Here is a 24,302-nt window from a genome sequence, read left to right on the forward strand (position 1 = left end):
TCCCAATCCCAGATTTCAAGATATACTACAAACCTATAGTAATCAAAACAGTATGGTTCTGGCACAAAAACAGACACATAGATCAATGGAACAAATTGGAGAGCCCAGAAATAAGCCCACATTGATATCATCAATTAATCTATGACAAAACAGGCAAGAATATACATTAAGAAAAAGTCTTCTCAATAAATGGTGTTAGGAAAATCAGATAGCTACATGCAAAAGAATGAAAACCACATTCTTAAACCACCTTCTTATACCATGCACAAAAGTGAACTAAAAATGAATGAAAGACCTAAACGTGAGACCTTAAACCATAAAACTCCTAAAAGAAAACATAGGCAATAATCTCTTTGACATCAGCTTTAACAACATTTTTAAAAATATGTCTCAAAAGCAAAAGCAAAATTAAACTGTTGGGACTACACCAAAATAAAAATGTTTTGCATAGCAAAGGAAACTATCAACAAACCAAAGAGACAGCCTACAGAAGAGAGAAGATATTTGCAAATGACATATCCAATAAGGGACTAATATCCAAAATATATAAAGAAGTTATACAACTGAATGCCACCCCCCCCCCGCAATAATTCAATTAAAGCATGGGCAGAGGACCTGAATGCACATTTTTCCAAAGAAGACATACAGATATCCAACAGACACATGAAAAGATGATTGACATCACTAATCATTAGGGAAATGCAAATCAAAACTGCAATAAGATATCATCTTATACCTGTGAGAATGGCTAGTATAAAATGACAAGAAATAACAAGTGTTGGTGAGGATGTGGAGAAAAAGGAATCTTTGTGCACTCTTGGTGGGAATATAAATTCATGCAACCCCAGTAGAAAGCAGTATGGAGATTCCTCAAAAATTAAAAATAGAAATACCATATTATCCAGTAATTCCACTTTTGGGCAATTTCCTAAAGAAAATGAAAACACTAATTTGAAAAGAAAAATGAACCTCTATGTTTATTGCAGCATTATTTATAATAGCCAAAATATGGAAGCAACTCAAGTGTCTGTCAATAGATGAGTGGATAAAAAAGATGTGGTGCATATGTACAGTGGAAAACTCAGCCATAAAAAAGAATAAAGATCTTGCTATTTGTGACAACATGGATGGATCTAGAGGCAATTATGCTAAGTGAAATAAGTCAGACAGAGAAGACCAATGCCATATGATTTCACTTATATGTGGAATCTAAAAAACAAAACAAATGAACAAACAAATGGACTTAAATACAGAGGACAAACTGGTGGTTACCAGAGAAGGGAGGTGGATGGGGGTGGATGGGCAAATAGGTGAAAGGGAAATTTTTAAAAATAATAATATAGTATTTTGCAAAGAATAACATCTGTTAACTCTCCTGCGTTTTTTTTTTTTGCCAGTGCCAAAGTTTTCTACACCTTGAGACAAAACCAAACGTATAAATGATAAATGTTTTAAAATGCATAGTATGTATCTACTGGATGTATCTAATTTGCTTATGAGAAGCCAAACCCCTGAATCCAAATTAAGAGACTAAACTCATACAAAAAAGATATCTTTCAATGTTTAATAATTGCATAAACTTAGTGCATTGACTCTTACCTTCCACAAAAAAAATTAAAAATATGACTGTGAACTAAGTGATTATAAATAATCCTGTTTTCGTATGAAGAAGTTAGAAGAAATTCTCCTTTTGGAAATATAAGATTAAATTGCGTATTAACAGTATACTTTTTGTTTACTGCTTTCCAAAAAATAAATAAATAAATAGGTTGCCATGATTATAAATAAACTTAGTGTAGAGACAAACATAAAAAGTTTTAAAATCTCTTAAAATTATCAAATGAAACTCATTTACCTTTTTCTCCTTTTTTAAAAATTCAAAACAACCACCTATTTATAGAAAAGGTAGAAGTACAAAACAACGATTTTTCTGAACCATTTCATAGGTTGCTAACCAGATGCCCTATCACTCTGGAACATGTTAGTGGGTATTTCCTACAAACAAGGACATTCTCCTACATAACCACAGTACAACCATCAAAACTAGAACACAGCTACCATCTAATTCTCAGAATTCGCTCAAGTTTTGCCAATAGTCTCAATAATACCCCTTACACCCAAAAAGTCTAATTTAGAATCAGATATTACACTTAGCTTTTGTTTTGTTTTGTTTTGTTTTGAGAGAGAACAATCAGGAGAGGGATAAACAGAGAGAAAATCTAACTGACTGAACCACCCAGGTGCCCCAGTTTTTTCATGTTTCTTTGGTCTCCTTCAGTCTTCCTTTGACTTCCATGACTTTGACGCTTTGGGGAATTACAGACCAGTTATTCTGTGGGATGTTTAGCTGTGGTTTAGGATTAAATTTAGATATCTGTAGCAGAAATATCACAAGTGGGGTGCCTGGGTGGCTCAGTCGGTTAAGCATCAGACTCTTGATTTCCGCTCAGGTCAAGATCTCACAGTTTGCAGGATGGAGCCTGTGTCAGGCTCTGTGCTGACAGCATGGAGCCTGCTTGGGATTCTCTCTCTCCCTCTCGCTCTGCTCCTCTCCTGCTCCCTCCCTCTCTTTCTCTCTCTCTCAAAATAAATAAAAATAAACTTAAAAAAAAAAAAGAAATATCACAAAAGTGATACTATATTCTTCTCATGGGAATCCTATCAATGTATTTCTCTACTGGTACAATTACATCAATCACATGGTGTCTGCCACGCCTCCCTGCTAGAATATTACCCCCCTCCTCCCCATCTCATTTGTGTAATCAAGAAGCTTTTTGTGGTGAGGTATTGAAATTATGAAACTATCTCATCCCTTCAAATTTTCAGTTTATTCTTTTATTGACATGTGCATGAACTCTTGGTTTCCTATTTTATTGAATGGTTTATAATCTGTTACCACCATTTTTTATTTCATGCTAAATTGCCCCCCATTTGGTCAGTGGGAGCCAAGTCAGTCTGGTTTCAGTGTCTTTTTAACATGCACCCATCATTCTTTGAGCCCTTCCTTGCTTTCTGGAACAAGATGTTTTAGTCTCTTTTCTTGCTTCATCCTTGGAATCAATCATTTCTCCAAGAACCTTGGTTCCTTTTGGTAACAAATGGTATTTTAAACCTAGCTCTGGCTGTCCCTTGGAACTCACAGGGTGTGCTCATCGCTCTTAGGTTGTTGCTGTGCCCAGTCTCTTTCAGCAGACAGAGCTAGAGGGGAAAATGTATTTATACGGCATGTGCACTCGTGTATCCACATGTCCACACACATTACTTCTATATTTATCTAACTTTATATGTTGAAACATACATTTACACAAGTATCTCCAATTCCAATCCCATATCACAGGGTTCTAGATTTAGCTTTCTGCCTCTCTCTGTCTTTAACTCCTTTTTCCAATAGCAAGAATGTGGCTTATTCTTAATATGTGTAATTATTTGATCAGTCCTGCAGTCTACAAGGAGTGTCCCGGCCCCATGTCGTATGGATGCCATGCTCACATTGTCCAAGCTCTGATGCCCTGCCTCGGCTGCCCCACGCTTGGACCTTCATCCCACTCGAGCTCTGACCCTCAACCCACGTCAACCCCACACATGCCCTCCTTTCCCCTACACCCCACAGGGCACCCCTCCACAGCCAGGTCTTGGGCACTGCACTGCCCCTCCTGGGACCAGAGAGCTTGCTTTTCTCTACTCATAAAACAGATTCAGGACTTGATCACTAAGGGGCAAGAAAAGGGAGATCCAACCAAAGGTCTGAAATCTACAGGGGGCAATCAGGTTCTTCCTCTGTTCACTGGCTTCTCACTGAAACATACACAAAAGAGGAATAAAAGGACAAGATCTAGATCCTCCAACCTTCTCCCCTACCTGTCAGTCAGGAGGTTGTGAGTGTATGCATTGTGTGTGTCCGTTTTATGCTCCAGCAGCCAGACCACCACCGAACTTCTGTGTTCACTGCTTCCTACCCGACCTGACCAATTTCCCGGCCACAGGGCAGAACATTCAGCACTCCATGAAGGGGGGAAAGGCCAAATTGGATAATTTATTACATTTTTCCTTTGTCTTTGAGAAATGTGAGTGGAGAAACAACAAACTTTTTAAAAAGAAAAGCCTGCTTTTAAAAATTAAAAAAGCAATAAGCAATTTAAAGAAATTTTGTTTTAATTACAAATTTGTTCTAATAAAAATTACAGTAGTTATCCCATGAGTTTTGCTTACTTCCATTAGGGGGAATAAATAATTTTTCTGGAACGAAGATATTTTTCAACTGTTGGGAAAACTCTCTTCAGGGAAGAAAGGGAGAGAGTTGCCTGCCTCCAAATGATTGGAGAATATTATTAGTTAGGAATATTTATCCCTTATCTAGGGAGCATTTTTCTTTCTCTTACTGATATTGAGCTGATAGAGGTAAAGTCAAAACAATCCAGACGAAAGGGTCAGTGCAATCAGGAGGGAGTCGAGCAGGCAAGCTGAGGTGGTCACAGGATGATGCAGTCTGCTGACCTTGGCACATAAATCAGCTCTCACAGGTCCTTCCAAGGGTCCACTTGACTTTCTCACCAAGGACACCTTCGGAAAGGCTCACCTCTATTTTAATTTCAGAGTGGGAAGCTCATCTTTATTCTTTTTTTTTTTTTTAATGATTATTTATTTTGAGAGAGACAAAGTGTCAGCGGGGGGAGGGGCAGAGAGAGAGGGAGACACAGAATTTGAAGCAGGCTCCAGGCTCTGAGCTGTCAGCACAGAGCCTGATGTGGGGCTCAAACTCATGAACCGTGAGATCATGACCTGAGCGGAAGGTGGCTCTTAACCAACTGAGCCACCCAGGTGCCCCTCAGCTTTATTCTTATGCAGAAGAAGGCAGCATAAAAATCACCACAAGCCAGGTTGAGGACCATAGTTACCAAGTCTAGAATTTACATTAAACACACACACACACACACACACACACACACACACACATCAGAAGAGAGGGAGCTAGTCTCTAAAATTTGCCCTAACTCTTCTACACAATGACACTGGGCTTCAGTCATTCTTGGCTTACTTCTTCTACCTGCCCCCTTGCCCTGAACTGGTCACCTGGAGGGAGCAGCTGGGTGTGAGAGCTTTGTGGGGCCTCCGCAGGGCTATTTTTAACCTGGTATTTTCTGCTTATAGCCTTTCCACTGGGGCAGCCCCAGGGCTGGGCGATTCACTCCAGCTGGGAAATCTGAGAAGTCAGCTCAGGCCTGTGTGGCAAAGGAGGTATTTTTAGCTGAGACTTGGGGATGTCAGGATTGTCATCTACTTTTGACCTCAGGGAAGGAGACACAAAAGAGCCACGCAAGAGGAGGGATTCCGACTCTGAGGTTCCTTAGCAACAGCCACCACGGAGCTTATTGTTGGAAGAAGATTCCGTGTCTACTCTGGTGGGGGTTGGGCAGGCCGGCCTGGGGGCCTTCCCAGCAATAGTGCTGCACCCTCCCCACGGAAGCCAGGCCTGGGACGTCCTCCTGCAGGCAGAGTATTCCCAGGGGCTCTCCCAGCGCCCACCTACTCACCTCTGCAGCCCACCTGCCATATCTGCATCACCTGGAGCTTGTTAGCAATGCAAATCCCGGGGCCCCACCCCAGACCTACTACATTGGAAATTGTGGCAGTGGGACCCAGCGACCTAGGTTATATCAGGCCCTCTGGGTGATTCCCATGCTGTTGAGAAGCAGTGGTCCAATCACATTCATTAACATTCAGAGATAAAAGATCATAAGAGTAAACCTTTAGGGGTGCCTGGGTGCCAGGGTCGGTTAAGCGCCACCTTCCGCTCAGGTCATCATCTCTCAGTCCATGAGTTTGAGCCCCGCATCAGGCTCTGTGCTGACAGCTCGGAGCCTGGAGCCTGTTTCAGATTCTGTGTCTCCCTCTCTCTGACCCTCCCCCATTCATGCTCTCTCTCTGTCTCAAAAATAAATAAACGTTAAAAAAATAAAAATAAAAAAATAAAGAGTAAACCTTTACCCATACCAAATCCACATGGCAGTACATTTTTGCAAACTAAGAGACATTAATTCTTTGTACATTTTTAGATGTAGGAAAACATTGAGCGAATGGTAGAGAGAGCTAGTAACTTTTTTTGAACACCTTTTTTCCTCCTGTGTACTGTATACCCTAATGTGAAAAACCTCTCTCCGCTGTTCATTCTCAAGGACAATGACAAGACATCAACTGAGTTTTGCCATCAAGGGCTGCAACCGAGTCAGAGTCAGAAACAGACCCCACTGCTCGGGGAGAATGGCCATGACGCATGCCAACCCTAAGAATGAATGACTGTGCATAGGTACCCTAGACTGGGCCGCGACGAAGCCAAGCATTCTAATTGTGTAAGGTGATGTAGCCGTTCTCAAAGCGGTCTTAGAAAGGATGTTACCGTTAGACTACTAGTAAGGAATTCGTTTCCTATGGCTGCTGTAACAAACTACCACAGTGGCTTACAACACAAACTTATTTCCCTATGAATCTGGAGGTCAGATGTCTGCAATCAGTTTCACTGGACCAAAGTCAAGGTGTTATCAGAGCCACTTCCTATGGAAGGCTCTCGGGGGAGAATCTGTTTCCTTGCCTTTTTCAGCTTTTAGCGGCTCCCTGTCTGGAGGGCATGGCTGGTAGGCCTTCCTGCATCTTTAAAGCACCTGTCTCCAGTCTCCACATCCACCATCTCATTGCTTCCTCTTCTGATGGACCCTCCTGTCCAAGAACTTGTTGATTACGGCAGGTCCTCCCAAATAATCCAGGATAATCTCCCCATCTCAGAATCTTAACGAATCACATCTGCAAAGTCCCTGTTGCCATATAAGGTGGTATTCACAGATCCCAGGGATTAAGACGTGGATGGGGGGGCACTATTCAACCTATCATACTCCATATGGTTCTATATTATCCAAACACTAGCCCCTAGCCACATGTGGTTATTGAGCATTTGAAATGTGACCCATCTGAATTGGGATGTGTTGTAAGAGTATTGAAATTTGAAGGCTTGTTATAAACAAAAAGTAATATAGGGGCGCCTGGTTGGCCCAGTCGGTTGAGCATCTGACTCTCGGTGTTGGCTCCGGTCATGATCCCAGAGGTGTGGGATCAAGCCTGGCATCAGGCTCTGCACAGAACTTGGAGCATGCTTAAGATTCTCTCTCTCTCTCTTCCCCTGCCCCGCTCAAAAAAAAAAAAAACAAAAAAAAAGGGAATAGATTTCATTAATAATTTTTATATTGATTCCATGTTAAAATTATAAAATTCCAGATACAGTGAGTTAAATAAAATACATTATTAAAATTAATCTGTTTCTTTTTGCTTTTTCAAATGTAGCTACTAGACGGTTTTAAATTACACATGTGGCCGACATTGTATTTCTAAGGGATAGTGCTGCTATAGACCACAAAGGAAGCAAGGTAGTGGTAAATTGCAATTGCTTTATTTTTGTCACACTCATACTTAGAAGGGAGCCCAGATGTAGAGAGCAACATTTCTTCTTTCAACCTTCTCTAGGAAGAGCAACTGAACACTGAATTGAGATTTCAAATCAAGACGGATATCATCTAGGGACATGCACAACAGTAACTAAAAAACAGTAACTGAAATATATATATATCTCTAGCAACTTGTGTTCTTACAAAGCACCTCCACAAAGCATTATTTCACTGAATCCTCCATCATAATCCTGTAAGAGGGACCTTGTTCCCATTTTTCAGAGAAAGAAACTGAGCCTAAGGAAAATGTACTTGCTGGAGGCACAACCAGCTCCTAAGTGACGAGCAAGAGTCTGACCCAGGTCTGCAAGCATGAGCACCCAGGGCTGCCCTGAGCCTATTTCCGGGCTGGGGTTGAACAGTTTATTCAGGTTCACTCTACTTCCTGAGTTATTTTACAAGCAAGCTTCCTAACTTTCAGAGATCCAACAATTCTTCCTTTTTCCAAAATAAAAAAATTTATTCCTTTTTGCTACTCTGAACACTTTATTATTATTATTATTATTATTATTATTATTATTTCTTAACTGAATACAGAGGGCTGCATGTCCTACCTAGCCATTTAAGGAAGATGATTTTTCTTCTGTGTCAAACTGCTCCTCAGCTACACCCAGAGGCATACCTGGCTCCCAACTGGATCCCGGGTCATCTGCTGGAAGACCCCAACACCCATGACTGTCTCGCCCCACTTTCCACCACCCGCAAGCCACATGCATTGGTGAAATGCTCAGCTCTGACTTCTGGCCAGAAAAGATATCCCAGACAGATTGGAACTCTGGTGATCAGATTTCCCCTGATCAGTCTTCCTTGGGGTTGAACAGGCAATTCTGCACTTTGGCAGATGGTCACCATAAGAAGAATCAGCAAAAAGAGCCACAAAGAGGGAAGCAGATGTTAAGGTCTGCTAGGATGCTTCTTCCCCAGACAGCACTTCTCAAAGGTTGGAAAGAGAGGAAGGAAAGAAAAAAAAAAAAATGGTACAATGTGCTGCTCGTTTTCTCTGCCACATTAACACTTGAGCTTTTAGACCGAGAAAGCTTGGAGAGCGTCTAGTCCAACTACCTCATTTTACACATGAGGACACCAGGATCAGATTAAGTGACTTCTGTAAAGTCTCAGAGCAACTTAGTATCAGATGAAGACTAGAACGCCCATTTGCGATTTCCTGTTTTTGTTCAACTTGGACCAAAATCGTTCTGAATGATCACAGAGAAATACAGGAAGTAAACTCAGGGAGCATCCTGCTTTCAGGATGAGGCTCTGAAATGGGCACACAAAGGTGAAAATTGTGTGCAGTCAAAATAATCCTTGAAAGTCCTTAGGAGAAGTGCCACACTGGAGACCAATATAACTTCCGTAAACAAATTCCACGTGGTCAGCTTTTCCAGAGATGGAACAGAGAGCTCGTCAGTTTAGCACCAGGTTAATGAACTGGCTTGAGGTCAGAGGACAAGAAGGCACAGAATCACATGTAGACCTGCAACACGAACACATAGAAAGGCACCAGTGTCCTGACGCTAACAGTAGACCCCCTTCTCGTATCTCGGGTTCTCATTCCGGGGCACCAGGTAGAAGGACCAGCAATGCGATCCATACTACTTAAACAGCTAGCTCTCTTCCCTGCACTCTTGATAAAGTGGCCATTGCTTAGGTGAAAACTAAAGCTCCCGAGGCACATGAGTCTTTGTGTTCTGTTCACCGGTGTATCCCAATGCCTAGTACTGTGCCTGGCATACAAGTGTTTGTCGAGCAAATGGATGGATCTACTGGACAGCCTTCTGTCCAGGCTGTGTGGCTGGATTCTCATAAGCTGAAGCAATTTGGGTCTAGCACAAGACTCTTAACCTCTCAGGGTATTATAGCCAGAAAAATTCACATGGAACTGTTCATAGAGATTTTTCACCACCCGTGGGGGTCAGGGACCCCCCACTCAAGATTTCCTGGTGCTACTGTGACACTTTGGCAGAATGACCTTCGTGGCTTGGGAGATGCACTTTCATAGCTGCACAAAGACCTTTCTTTAAAAGTCTCCCAACTGCTGGAAATAAAAGGTGCCCTTCAGCCAAAAGGCTCCCAGCGGTGCCAGGCTAAGCACAGCTAGTGGCACCAAAACGTTCTTCACCACCCACCCCAATATTTTCTGCCCACTCTTAAGCCAGACCTTTGGCTGCCTGGCCTTTCTCCACAGATGTCCTCCCGAGCTGCTGACAGAGTTTCAACACCGATATTGAATGGCAAGATGGATCACCTACAGGACCACCCTGGATCCCCAGCCAGCCCATTGAGCACTGAAACGTCGCCTGTCACCACCAGCTCTGATGGCTTGGATGTGTAGAAACGTACTGCAGGAGAATATTCAAACAGCTGCTGTAAGGTGAGCTAATGGAGGCAACTGCCAGCAGGCTGAGAGGAAAACATAATTTAGCAGAGCTCAGAGCTGAGCAAACACCCCTGCAGAAAGGCTCAAGGATGAGGCGGGCAGACAAGCTGGTGCTCTCGGACCACAGTGGCTCCACCTGAGCCAAGAGATAATAGAGGCTAGGGACAGGGCTGGGAAGAGTGACAGGCTCAGGAAGGGGCTGTGGACAGCACACATAACCTCCCAACCCGTGTGGTGATTCTTTGTAAGAATAACAAACGCTGTGGACTGTGTTTGGAACAAAGCAGATCCAGCAAAGTCCAGAAACAAAATCAACCTCTAGGGAGTTGGGAAGCCAGGCAGGGAAAAGATTGTCTATCTATGCTTCTGTGCTGGCTAGAATAGTGTCTCCCAAAACTCACATCCACTGGAAACTCAGAATGTGACCTTACTTAGAAATAGGGTCTTTACACCATAGGTTAGCTAATTTGGATTTAAATAATTAAAAAGAATACGAGAAAAGAAAGAAAGAAAGAAAGAAAGAAAGAAAGAAAGAAAGAAAAAGAAAGAAAGAAAGAAACAAGGTCCATCTTTGTAATTAATTAGGGTGAGGTCATACTGGATTAGGGTTAGCCCTTAATCAAATATAACCAGTATTTTTATAATAAGAGAAAAGATGGCACAAGAACAGACTCTCAGATCAATGGAACAGAATAAAGAAGTCAGAAATTGACCCATAACATATGGCCAACTAATCTTTGACAAAGCAGGAAAGAATATCCAATGGAATAAAGACAGTCTCTTCAGCAAGTGGTGCTGGGAAAACTGGACAGCGACATGCAGAAGAATGAACCCAGACCACTTTCTTACACCATACACAATAACAAACTCAAAATGGATGAAAGACCTCAAAGTAAGACAGGAAGCCATCAAAATCCTCGAGGATACAGCAGGCACAAACCTCTTTGATCTTGGCCGCAGCAACTTCTTAACACGTCTCCGGAGGCAAGGGAAACAAAAGCAAAAATGAACTATTAGGACTTCATCATAATAAAAAGCTTCTGCACAGCAAAGGAAACAATCAGCAAAACTAAAAGGCAACTGAAAGAATTGGAGAAGATATTTGCAAATGACATATCAGATGAAGGGTTAGTATCCAAAATCTATAAAGAACTTATCAAACTCAACACCCAAAAAACAAATAATCCAGTGAAGAAATGGACAAAAGACATGAATAGACACTTCTCCAGAGAAGACATCCAGATGGCCAACCGACACATGAAAAAGTGGTCAACATCACTCATCATCAGGGAAATGCAAATCAAAACCACAATGAGATACCACCTTACACCTGTCAGAATGGCTCACATTAACAACTCAGGCAAAAACAGATGTTGGCAAGGATGCAGATAAAGAGGATCTCTTTTGCATTGTTGGTGGGAATGCAAGCTGGTGCAGCCACTCTGGAAAACCATATGGAGGTTCCTCAAAAAACTAAAAATAGAACTACCCTATGACCCAGCAATTGCACTACTAGGCATTTATCCAAGGGATACAGGTGTGCTGTTTCGAAGGGGCACATGCACCCCCATGTTTATAGCAGCGCTATCGACAATAGCCAAAGTATGGAAAGAGCCCAAATGTCCATTGATGGATGAATGGATAAAGAAGATGTGGTATCTATCTATCTATCTATCTATCTATCTATCTACACATATATACACACAATGGAGTATTACTCGGCAATCAAAAAGAATGAAATCTTGCCATTTGCAACTACGTGGATGGAACTGGAGGGTATTATGCTAAGCAACATTAGTCAGTCAGAGAAAGACAAAAAGCATATGACTTCTCTCATATGAGGACTTTAAGAGACAAAACAGATGAACATAAGGGAAGGGAAACAAAAATAATATAAAAACAGGGAGGGAGCCAAAACATAAGAGACTCTTAAATATGGAGAACAAACAGAGGGTTACTAGAGGGGTTGTGGGAGGGGGGATGGGCTAAATGGGTAAGGGGCATTAAGGAATCTACTCCTGAAATCATTGTTGCACTATATGCTAACTAATTTGTATGTAAATTAAAAAAAAAAAAAAAAAAAGAGGAAAGAACATGGAGACACAGGGAGGAAGGACTGTGGAGGCGGAGCCTGGGGTGATACAGCTATGAGCCAAGGATTGCCAACAGCCACCAGAAGCTAGGATGAGAGGAGGAAGGATTCTTCCCTAGAACCTTCAAGGGACATGGCCCTGCTGACATCTTGATTTTGGAACAGTGAGCGAATACATTTCTATTGTGTTAAGCCACCCAGTTTGTGGTTATTTGTTACAGAGCCCTTGGAAACCAACTCAGCATCTATCTGTCCTAGCTAGTTCCAAATACACCTCTGTACAGTCGTTCATTCACAAATAATTAATAAGTACCCACTATGTACCAGGCACTCTTCTAGCAATGAATGCAAACAGAAAAATCTCTGCCTTCTCAGAGCAGGAGCTTCTCAGTGTAGGAGGACACAGAAAATAATCAGAATAAAGAAGTAAAATATGGTCTGTCAAAGGGTAGTGAGTTCAGGAAGGGGTCCTACAGAATAAGGCGGTGGTATTAGTTTCAAATCTAAATAAATCGAACACTCCCAGTAAATTTCGATGCAAACATTGAACCTAGTATTCTAGAACTGTCATTTGTGTAAAAAAATGGTACAACATGGGAGGGCATAAGGGAGAGAGAAGAGCGTTCCTCTATTATGTCAGAGTTTCTGCTCTAAAACTAGGAAAACCATCAGCCATAAGGCTCATTGTGAAGGGAAAAGAATACATTAGCAAAAACCATCAAGGCTGAGAGGGGATGCCCAAGGACTTTGTGGCTAATTCACACTTGTTGGTTGATTTATAAAGGAGTCTAGCCATTTACCATTCAACAAGTGCCCCGTGTCAAAGACCTCAACAAAACAGAAGTGATTTAGCTATACAAAACCACTCTTTGGGAAGAAAAGAAGCAAAAGGAGGCAACTGAACAGAAAAACTGTATCATCCAAGAGCCTCATTAAATTATCACTCAAGTAAAAGAAAGCTCAAGAGAACATTCCACATTGAAGATGTTCTATCAACATAATACGGTAGCCACTAGTCACGTGGGATTAGTGAACACTTGAAAAATGTCTGGTGAGACTGAAGAATGGAATTTTTCATTTGATTTAATTTTGATGAATTTAAATAATGACACTAATTAAATAACAATGTGTGACCAGCAGCTACTCTATTGGAGAGCACGGCTTTAGAATCACAGAAGCCTGGCTGTGCAGAAAAGCCTGGCAGACTCATTGGATCTGAGATGGGACCAGCTCTGTAAGTAAAAACAGGTTAGGGAGACTTCATAGAATGTACAACTATCATGGATAGTCTTTCCGGGACATGTTTATTTCCTTAATCCTCACAGCGTTCTTATAAATCGCCAACAGTATCATCTCCATTTGCTGGATCCAGGTCGAACACCAAGGTTCAACAGGAGGATCTGACTTGCCCAGGGCTTTGTAGCTTTCAAGGGGTAAAGCCAGAGACTTGAACTTAGCTTAGACACCAAAACCCATATGCTACTCTCCGAGGCACCCCAGCTAACAGCGCCTTTCACTCTTGCGATTTTTTTTCCATCCCTACCCTCAATGAACAGTCTCAAACACAAAAGCATGTATGTGTGTGCACTTTGCATGTCCGGGTAGATTTTGTGGAACAGGTTAAGTCTGGAGGTTGCTTGAGCGCTTCTTGCGGATCGAGTGTTCTGTACTGGTCAGTATTCCTTTAGCCAAGCAGCCCCATTTTCCGCTTGGCCAGGCAAAGTGGAATGCCTAAGACAGTGATGGGGCAAACGGGATGCATGGGTGCAATTCTCCTCATGCTCTCTGGGTTATGCCAAAAAATTAACGTTTTGCAGCATCTTTAGTTTCAACACCGCCAGCTAAAGTGTGTGTTCTTGGATAATGATCCCGCCTTCCTCAGTACATCCTGAACTTGGCTCCCTTTCTGGTAGCAGTCGGGCATTCCTTCGCAGAGTTCTGTTTCCACCAGCAAACCACTCTACAAAGACAAAAACCTAAAAACTACAAATGTGTACCCAGAAGCCGTCGGAGGCTTAGCCAAGAATTGGTCTTTGCCGCGCATTGTTCTCAGAGGTTCCCCCACGGGAGGAAATCTCCACTTTCTGAACTGCGAGGACAGCTTCCCGGTGAATGCCCAGCCCGGCTGCATTCCTGTCGGGCTCGCAGCTCCGAGCGCCAGGGGCTCGGTCTGGGATTGACCAGCAGTGCTAAAAACGCCTACACCGCCATCCACCGGTCCCAAGCTGGTGGCACCGGGGGTGGGGCGCCCGCCACGGGAGCTGGGGCAGAGTCCCCACAGGATCCGACACGACACCACCCTCCTCCCGCCCGCCTAGCCCTCGGTCCCCGCTCGCACAGAGCGGTCACTGGTCCCCGACTCCGTGCAGCCGGCACCGCGTGGCAGTGAGCGGATTCTGAGACCCTCCTGACCCCGAAAAAGAAGGGCGGTCGCAAATCAGACCCTGTTCCTGGGGGCTCAGGCCAGTGCGAGCCGTCTGTGACGCCCTTCCCTCCCTTCCGTCTCCCGAAGTAGGGGCAGCGCGGTCCCTTCCCAAGACAGGATCGGAGCCCGCCAAACCCAGAGCAGCTCCGAGCCTGCGCCCCCCGGAGGCCGGCGCCGGGTGTGTCCAGGCGGACTTGCGCCAGAGACAGTCGGCGCGCAGGGGACGCGGGAGGTCGCGGCACGCTGCGAGCGGGGCAACGCTCAGAATGGGCCGGCTGTCCGCGGGGGGAGCGAGCGCGAGCCCCGGCTCTGCGAAGGACGGAGACCGAGGGGCGCGCAGTCGGAAAGCAGGCTTACGTCTGGGGCCGGCCGGGCTGCTGCGCAGTGCTCCCGGGGCCGGGGCGTCCCGGGCTTCCGCCGCGTCCCGGGCGTCCGCGGCGCTGGCGCTGAGGGGAAGCCGGGGATCCCCGAGGGGCTCGTGCGGACGGCTCCTGCTGCCGCCTCCCCCGGCGGCCGCGCGCCGCCCAGTCCACTTGCCGCGTGCAGGGCGCCCGGCCGAGGAGGGACTCTGCGGGAGACGTGCCGACGCCCCTGCCGAGGAGAGCGGGGTCTCCGGACCGACCCGACTCGGACGTTGAAGGAAAGTCTGCTCATGACTTTGCGAGGGTCGCGGACGCTGAGCGACCCGTGGAGGAGCGTGCGCCCCGAGGACTGGTTGCTGGGAGCTCAACGCCGCCGGGCAAGCCGGAGCTCACCGACGGCGGGGGAGGAAGGTGGCACCGAGGGGAGGAGGACGCAGGGGAAGGAGGGGTCGACCCCGAATTCATCTGCACTGAGAGGTCATCCGACCTGTTTGCGGGCAAGCGCAATTCGTGGATCTTACCTGCTCCGGGGCTCCGGCTGGGCGGTAGCGCTCTTCCCGAGCCAGGGCTGGGGACTGTTTCCTGGAGCACATGACTCGCTTTTTCCTCTGCCCACTCTTAACCTGGTCGCTTTTCTTTCCCCGTCGTGCCCCTTTGGGGGTGAGGGGGAGCGTACTACAGACGACTTGCTCCTCACTCAGGAAGAGACAAGTTGAACTTCAGGGGACAGGGGCCCCACATTTTGTCTGCTCCACAGATCCCACCCGCGGACCACTCCCTCCCTTCACTGCCGTCTCTGGGTCCCACCCATACGAGCCCTTAAGGACAGATCCTCCGCAACCCCACCTCTTTTGCGTTCAAAGAAGTTACTCTTCAGGGGCAGAGGGGGAGGCCAAGCAGACTGCTGGCTCCCCACCCCCCGGACTTACACCCCGCGAGGACGGCAAGAAAAGAAGACCTGAAATTTTGGGCCCTGGGAGACAGAATAGTTGGGAGCAAGAGTTACTTCTCGGCGCCCCAAAATCTCCTTATCACATCCTACACCATTTTCTTTTAGCCAGAGCTTAGCCAAGTAAAAATCGAAATAACTGCGGGCACTGGCAATAAAAGGCCAACTTTGTTTTCTCAAAAAAAGATTTGACGTTTTGAAGGCGAGCATTATTTGCATTAGACAGATAGAAACTTGCCTTCTGTTACATATTTGGTGAAGAAACTGCTTTTGCAAAACTGCCTGAGACTTTGCTGAGCTTTGCAGGCATGTGGGGGAACCTCAGGCTGCTTCCCTAATAAGCCCAGGTGGCAATTTCCTAGGGTGGGATCCACAGGCTGCCCCCGAGGGGTCCGGGTCCGGCAACCCTGCTTTTCTGTCATTCGCTAACATCCGCTCTCCTGCAGACAACAAGGGGGGCGCTGCCGGTATTTACAAGGGTAAAGATTCCTTTCTCATTTGAAGGCCAAGACAGTTGTCATTTGTCCGGGGGTGTGGGGGGCAGGGAGACTACATTGCATTTTTTTTCTGAAAAATGAGTTTTTATCCGACTTCGGTCAAGATCTTAATGGAAATTTCAAAAATGATTCATGAGGTCATGGAATACACCCATCTCCATTTTTCTGGTGGAGGCGGTGCATAGTCAACAAAGTATGCACCAGGCACCTGTTCCTTGAATAATATTGCTGAGGGAAACTGTCTACCTTTGTACAACTGGGGGAAAATCTGTATTTTGTTTCTGAAATGAAATGAAACAGTAAAAAAATATATAGTAAAATAGTTGAAACGCTGATTTCATCAGTGTTCCAAACATCAGATTTTAAATCCAGTATCTGACAAGTTTATCATCATTCAAAAAATTAAGCTCTTAGTATCTGAGGCAAGCTTTGTGCTAAGCACTGTATACGGATTCTCTCTTTTGGGTCTATCAACCCCTTTATGAAGTAGGTACTCTTACTGTTTATTTTAGAGATGAGGAAGATTTTGGGAGCTGAAGTGGCCGGTCCGAGGTTACACGGCTAGACAAGTGCTGAGCTGGGATGCCCTGGAAGCCTTGTAACTTCAGGACTGTGTTCTTATTGAAATACTGCCTCATCAGAAGTTATTACTGCAGGGACACCAGTCTGAAAACGAAGAGCCTAGGGGATTCTTCAGCCGCCTCTACCTTGAGCAAATCACGTGGCCTTCCCGAGCCACAGTTAACTCCGTTTGCAAAAGGAGGGTTGGATTCAGTCCTCAAGGGTTCTACAGGCATTCCGAAGGCTGGTATGGATTTGTGTCCCCTCCTTTCTCTTCCACTTTCTGCCCTCTGGTGGAGGTGCTGCAGGAACCGTGAAAGCAAAGTAGATAAATCAGTGGATTGGAGATAGCTGGTGTGGACGGGTGTCCCTCTCTCTTCCACACCAGCTGTGTTCTGAGAACTAACACTGCTTGCATTGCTGGTGTCAGATAAGAATTCCTTAAACTTCTTTCCAGAAAAAAAAAAAACAAAATCCAACCAGTTCTGGTTACCAATGGTACCAGAGTGAATACTTGAGGTATTGGTGGCATGACAGGAAACATCTATTTTTATATACTTTGTACGAAGGGTTTATAATGTAAGAAATCACAAAAATGTGAGAAGCCTCATAACATCTGAAGTACTTCGAATATGCAGAGGGCCCACAGTAATCTTCAATGACCTGAGTTATTCGTTTTTACAAATTTGCCACATTTGCTTTTCAACTTAAAATAACAAGCGCCGGCTAGTCTCTTAAAATGCTTTAATTTTACAAGAGAAACATTTCTAGCCTTTCGAAATTTTTATTGTCTAGCACTTCCAGTGTATGTTCAACTAGTTAGATCATTTAAAAGAAATAAGACAAACCTTAAAGAGGTTGATGGGAAAAATCAACTTCTTAAACATACTGAATGTATCTCTGCAAAGGATAATTTTACAGATGAAACTTTGGTCACATATATGACAGACCTCCTTAGTGCTTAGTACTACAAATGAAGGCAATTTGAGAACAAGAAAAAGATATTTTAAAGCTGCAGCCAGCCTCCGAGGATGGTAACAGGCAAGCAGTGGCTAAGACAGATACGCTACCCCCACGACATATCTGTTTAGCTATTCATTCAACTAATACTCATTTAGGATTTGCTAGCCACCAGGTGAACAAAATAAGGGCTCCTGCCCTCAGAGAACTGTCAGTCTAGTAGAAGAGATGCATTAAACACACACAAAGATATGCTATGTAAAAATACTTGAAAATAATGTGAGGCTGGCTTTAGGGGGTTTAGAACGTGGCAGTTTCAGCTGAGATCTAAAGATGCAAAGATTTTTTTACAATGTTAAAGAGCAAGAAATAGGTGGACTGGAAATTTACCTGTTGCAGGGGAGAGTTTAATTAAAAAGACAAAGTCAACATACCCTTATCAGCACACTGAATATTGTGCAAATGTTAAGAGTAGCATGGGTAGACCTGCTTTGTTGTACATATTATTACTAGTGTATCAGTCCCCTCCTCTACTGTATCAGAGCAGTCATTCGGGGAAAAGGAAAAGAATTGGTCCAGAAAAATTTCCAAAGGAATTTTTACTTTTAGCGCCCTTGCCCACCTAGTGCTGTTTCCTCACCAACAGGGCCCCTTCCTGCAATTTGTCCAAACGCCCCTACCTTTGGCCAGCATTCTGCCTGGTCTTCAGAGGGATAGTGCCCACCTCATTGACAGTGACCACATGAGCAAAAGCTGAGGTGCCTCAGTTCATGACAGATTTTTCCCCCTCTGATTTGTGAATCCATTTGTAACAGAGGTCTTGAAGTTATGAGATTAAGTCACACTTACCTATATTATTATAGCTTAGATTTTTTTTAAGTTTTTTTTTTTTTTTAATGTTTACTTATTTTTGAGAGAGAGCGTGAGCCGGAGAAGAACAGAGACAGGGGGAGACACAGAACCCAAAGCAGGCTCCAGGCTCTGAGCTGTGAGCACAGAGCCCAATGCAGGGCTCGAACCCATGAGCTGTGAGATCATGACCTGAGCTGAAGTTGGACACTTAACCGACTGAGCCACCCAGGTGAGTGGCTAAGATTTTCTAAGCACTATGTGACCAAGTACTTCACAAAGTGACATATTTATTTTGTTTTTGATCCTTGAAACAAACCTACTTTCCTTTGCTGTAAAAGGAGAATGCATAGGCTGTCATGGCAATTTTTAAAACGTAAACTGCTTTAAAATAGTTGCAGACATACAATAATAGCTAATGCTTATTGTCACTATTTTACAAAAGGAAATTGAGGCTTACAGAAGTTAAATAATAAGTGTTGCAGTATGAATAGCATCCCTCCCAAAACCAATGTCCATTTGGAGCCTGAGAATGTCACCTTCCACATTTGGAAATAGGGTCCTTTGAGATGTAATTAATTAAAATGAGATTATACCGGCTGAGTGGACCTTAAATATACAGAGGAGACAGAAAAGGACACAGACCCAGAGAAGAAGGTCATGCGAAGACGGAGGTGAGACTGGAGTGATTAAGTCCACAAGCCAAGGACTGACGCCCACAACCAGAAGCTGAGAGAGGGGCATGGAATAGTTTTCGGTCTCCAGAACCAGCCAATCAATCCCACTGTCACTTTGATTTTGGACTTCTGGACTCCTGAACTGTGAGAGAATAAATTTCTGTCATTTCAAGCTACTCCGTTTGTGGCCATTTGCTATGGCAGGCCCAGAAAACTAATGCCAGCATCTACTCTGTGGCGAGGCGTGCCCTCTGAGGTTACAGCGGCAAACAAAACTGCACTCCTGCCCTCATGGAGCTTATGTTCTAGTGAAGCAGGTGAGACAACAAACAAATCCATGATACAATGACAGGTACTGTTTGGTGCTAGGAGGAAAAAATATTGTAAGGTAGAGGATGGCCAGATGATGGTGAAAAGGGAATGTCTCTCTGAAAGTGTTTTAACTCAAATGAATCTGGACTGTGGAATTGCAGGCTGTATGTGGGTAACTCTTCACAGTTCTACATAAATACATGTCCCACATTAACTGAAATCGAAGCTTAGAAATGAGAGAAGCGCAGCAAATAAGAGCCCTAAGCTTACCCCAATAGACCAAGATTCTGCAATACCTGAAAATGGTTTTCCAGGTGGATGCCTGGTCTCTCTTGTCCGCGGAGGCGTTCGAAGCTCCCCCTCCCAAATTTGCATCTCTTCTAGGGGGTGCTTCTTCCCTCTACGAAGCTCACCGACTTATAAGTAGACTCTAAGCCCCAAGGATTAGGGTGGTCTAATCACTGCCACTCAATACAGAGGACAACTTCCAAAGACCAGAGAGGAGACATAGCTGCCCTACATCAATTCTGACTCCAGAGCTTAAACATCTGCCTCACTAACACCCAAGGATGGGCAAAGGTAACACCTGGAGGAGTCACCTGGGTCATTTGAAATAACATGAAGAGCCAAAAAAGCTTTAGGTCATCTTGAAACACTACCACAGATACTTACCTGCGTTTAAAATTTTTAACAAAAATCGTGGCACCTGGGGGGTTCAGTCAGTTAGGCCTCCGTCTCTTGATGTCAGCTCAGTTTGTGAGATCGACTCTGGGTCGGGCCCCATATTGGGCTCTGTGCTGACAGCGCTTGGGATTCTGTCTGTCTCTCTCTCTCTGCCCCTTTCCTGCTCATGGGCTTTCATTCTTTCTCAAAGTAAATAAATAAACATTTAAAAAATAAGTAAGTAGGGGCACCTGGGTGTTGGTTAAACGTCCCCTATCTTGGTTTTGTCTCAGGTCAGGTCATGATCTTGACGTGAGTTTGAGCCTGGCATCAGGCTCTGCACTGGCAGTATGGAGCCTGCTTCTCCTCTCTCTCTGTCCCTCTCCCACTCACTCTCTCTCTCAAAAATAAACACTTAATTAATAAGTAAATAAATAAAATCTTTAACATTAATAGCCATGAAGTTCAAGCATCAGACTTCTTTGCAAAAAGCAAATGTTTTCAATGTTTTGCTTCAACCAAGTTCCTCTGGCAATTTCAGCAAAGATTATACGAATTTATTTCAAATTTGAATTTAATTTGGACTTGACTAAAGTAATTGAAATACAAACACTAGGTTCTGAACACTCCCTAAAAGTTTAAGCCGAAAAACTAAAATTTCCACAAATTTCAAATAGTAAGCTACTAAACTTTTACAATGACACAGAGTGAATAGGAAAGTAAGGCCATGACATTCACAATTTTATCTGTGTCCTTTCTAGTGGCTATTTGATAACTCTTCCATTCCTTCTCTGGTTCAGACTGAAGCAAAAAAAGGCCCATATGTACTGCTTTATTTCCCTCCAAACCAGTAGTTAGGCCAAACTGAACTTCACGTTGACCTTAAAGAACTATCCTATCTCATTCATTCCCCTTCCACTCATCATGCAGTGGTTTTGGCAACTTCCTCGTACTCGCCACTCTTTCAAGGGCAATGGGGAACTGGGGCGAGGCATCACCAGCACCTCCAGCCTAGGCTGCCTCCCAGCCCATCCCCCTCCCTTGCTCCCTTCTAGTCTTTTCTCCACCAGCAGCCAGCAGCCAGCAGCCAGCCAGTCATCTTAACAGTAACTATTCCCGCTTAAAGCCTTCCAACACTGCCCTTTGCGAATGGACTAAACCCCAATTCCTCACCATGGTCTATGGGGCTCAGAGACTTAGTACTTGCTACTTTTCCTCCCTCATGGATTTTTCCCTCATGTCTTCAAGTGAAGGTCATTCAGGGCACAGCTCAGTTGTCCCCATCTCAGAGGGACTTTCCCAGAATAGAACAGCTAGTCCCCACTTACCCCCATTTTCATGACTTTTCATTTTTTAATACCACCTATCACACATGAAAGGATGTTCATTTTATTGTGTATCTATTTCCTTCCTGTCCCCTTCCACTCCTTAGTCACTCCCTAAGAGGAAGGATCACTCTAATCTCCAGTACCTACCAAGTACCTGTAACACAGGAAACACATCTGTTGATTGAATAAATAATTGTGTGACTTTGGGCAAATTAACAAAGCTCTGAACTACTAGCCAAGCAATTACAAAATAATAAACAGCTTAATTATTATTATTCTAATCAGTCTCATTCCTCAGCTCACTAAATTCTTCCCCACAAATGCGAAAGAAAACTAGCAAGAACAGAAGCCCAACAAACAGATAGGAAATAGGCTTTAGGCTCATTTATTAGGCCAAGATTCTGAGATACATGAAAAATAGCTCCTCAGGTAGACACCTAGTTGCTCACAGTCTTTAATATTCACCTTTTAGAGTCAGGAAATGACATAAGTGTAGCAGCTCTAACTTAGAGCTCCTGAAACACTAACCCAGTTACTCTAACATGGAGAAAGGTAAAAAAGAAAAAAAAGTCTAAAATCAAAACACAAATACCATAATGAAAAGAATGACTGCCCTTTCATTTTAGACACTAGCTAATACTAGACGAATGCATGTAACATTAAAAATTTTTGAATTCAGGTCAGCAAAGTGTAAAAATCCTTCTTTGTATTTCTGTTTAAAACATACTTCTGCATTTTTCAGTATCTACCAATTAACTATGTTTTGCATCAAGTATTAGAGCTTTTATACATTGATACTAATACCTAACCTAAAATTACTGGCTCCTGAATCTTCTAGATAATAGTAAATATTCTAGGTTACAAATTTGGTATGAAAAAGTTTAATGAAAACATTAATCATACAAAAATTAAATAGCAAAACCATTTAAAATGACAATTCAAACAGATTTGGCTTACTGATAGTTCTCTATCAGAGTGTTTTTTTCATAAGAACTGATGATTTCCAGCTGAAATCTACTTACAGGATCATGATAAAAAGAAATGAGAGTAAGTATAGAAAGCTCATAAGCCCTGTGCTCAAGCATTTATTGCTCATAAATATCAGTTTTTCTTTTATTGTTACTTTGAGAAGACACGTACAAGTTTTACAAAACATGCCAAACTTCAGTTAAGTGCTTCTTACACAAGAAATAGCCACATGTGAGAAATCTAGCCTGACATTTTTAAAAAACAATTATATTTTCCTCTGAGAAAGCCACCACATAAAAACTTATTTCAATAACTGATAAAAATTCCTCACTAATAAGCCAATTTCTGGAATCTAATTACATCTAATTATAGCTTCATGTTACAATTTAAGAGGTCTTTTAGAGAATAGTTTTTTTTTTTTAAGTACAAAGTTACATGATCAAGAAAAGTACCTTTTAATAAGTAACCAAAACATTGTGAAATATTCCTTTTACTGCACATATGGCTCAGTTTCATCTTAATTTTGGAAAGAAAGAAAGAAAGAAAGAAAGAAAGAAAGAAAGAAAGAAAGGAAAAAGAAAAGAGAGAGAAAAGAAAAGAAAGTTGGTTTGAAATAGTCAATGAAACAACTGTGTTAACACAAGGAAGCGCACTGAACAACTGATGTGCTACCCTGCCACCGGCTATGACTTATGAAAGATTTCACAATTTCGGTCATGCTTTTACTAGTGAACAATGTTACCCTACCACTTCTGGTACGCTCATCAGGAGAAAGCTTAGCATTCCGTCCTTCTAACAACAGCCGGAAGAGAACACAGAGACGAATGTGAATATATATGTTCTACAGTATACACTTCCTAACGTTCCAGACTTGACTTCTCTAAATCCAGTCTGAGGTATGTGAACAGATCACAACTTCTAGGCCACGTCACGGGCTATGTACCAGGCAAACACTAAAACCACCAGCGCACATGCGGGAAGGAGAAAATATTTGTATTTCTGCCATAGCGTCAGCTCCACTGCCACTTCATCTCTTTTCCTGCTCTTCTTCCGACGACCTTTCAGTCTGTTTTCAAAAGCCTCCAGTTCAGCCTAAGTCAAAAACAAAACAGTATCATTTTTATTAGATTCGATACGTACGCTGATTTGAAATTCTCCACTTGGATGAAAATCAATTTGTGAAATGTTTTAATAGTAATGGTATTTAATAAATATATTGATTTGATTTTTTAAAAAAAACTCTCTCCACTACAGATTGCATTCAACACATTCAGAGTTTAGGTAAGCAGAAAGGGAAACGGGGAGTCACAGATTATTTCAGACCATGGGCCTGACTTTGACACAAAATACAGAAATATCTGATTAAAAAAGGGTGCCCTAAATATAGACATTAGTTTTATACTTCAACACCATTAACCTACTGGGTTTTGACAACAATTTCTGGCAAGCGATAAGAGATGCCCAGTGAGAATAAAAATACCTGTAATTCTAGCTTTTTACAATGCTAGTAATAAACATTAATGGCTTTATGAAGGAAATTCAAGTGAGTAGAGAAAAAAAACTGCCAGAAATTGAGTCTTCTCTTTATCAAATACATTTAAAAACAGAGTAGAAACTCTTCAGGGGAAAAATGCTTCATGCTTTAAGTCAAAATGACTATTTTAGAAAGTAGAATATAAAAACTGGTTCTAAAAAAAGGGTAACTGGATGATACTCATGAAATGCGGATTTTTATTCTACTGTTAAGAACTTAACTTTATACATGATAACGTAACATGATACACTACA

At 43.1% G+C, this 24,302-nt stretch overlaps 2 protein-coding genes across 8 annotated transcripts in view; both read right to left on the reverse strand.

Annotated features, from left to right (window-relative positions):
* Positions 1-15,545, reverse strand: part of CORIN (corin, serine peptidase) — a 251,746-nt gene extending 236,201 nt beyond the window's left edge. For 4 of the 5 annotated variants that reach the window (XM_049632004.1, XM_049632005.1, XM_049632003.1 and 1 more), the window contains exon 1: positions 14,745-15,041. In XM_049632004.1, the coding sequence (XP_049487961.1) occupies positions 14,745-15,041 (297 nt within the window). Of the gene's footprint in view, positions 1-14,744; positions 15,042-15,270 lie in introns of those variants that run through there. The other variant, XM_049632007.1, reaches the window with a different exon arrangement.
* Positions 15,546-22,614: 7,069 nt separating this feature from the next.
* The window catches only part of NFXL1 (nuclear transcription factor, X-box binding like 1), a 72,174-nt gene continuing 70,486 nt past the window's right edge, over positions 22,615-24,302 (reverse strand). For all 3 annotated transcript variants that reach the window (XM_049632008.1, XM_049632010.1, XM_049632011.1), the window contains exon 23: positions 22,615-23,606. In XM_049632008.1, the coding sequence (XP_049487965.1) occupies positions 23,433-23,606 (174 nt within the window). In that variant the 3' untranslated portion in view covers positions 22,615-23,432. The remainder of the gene's footprint in view (positions 23,607-24,302) is intronic.

This window comes from Panthera uncia, chromosome B1 (genome assembly GCF_023721935.1).
Source record: "Panthera uncia isolate 11264 chromosome B1, Puncia_PCG_1.0, whole genome shotgun sequence".
NCBI classification, from domain to species: Eukaryota; Metazoa; Chordata; class Mammalia; order Carnivora; family Felidae; genus Panthera; species Panthera uncia.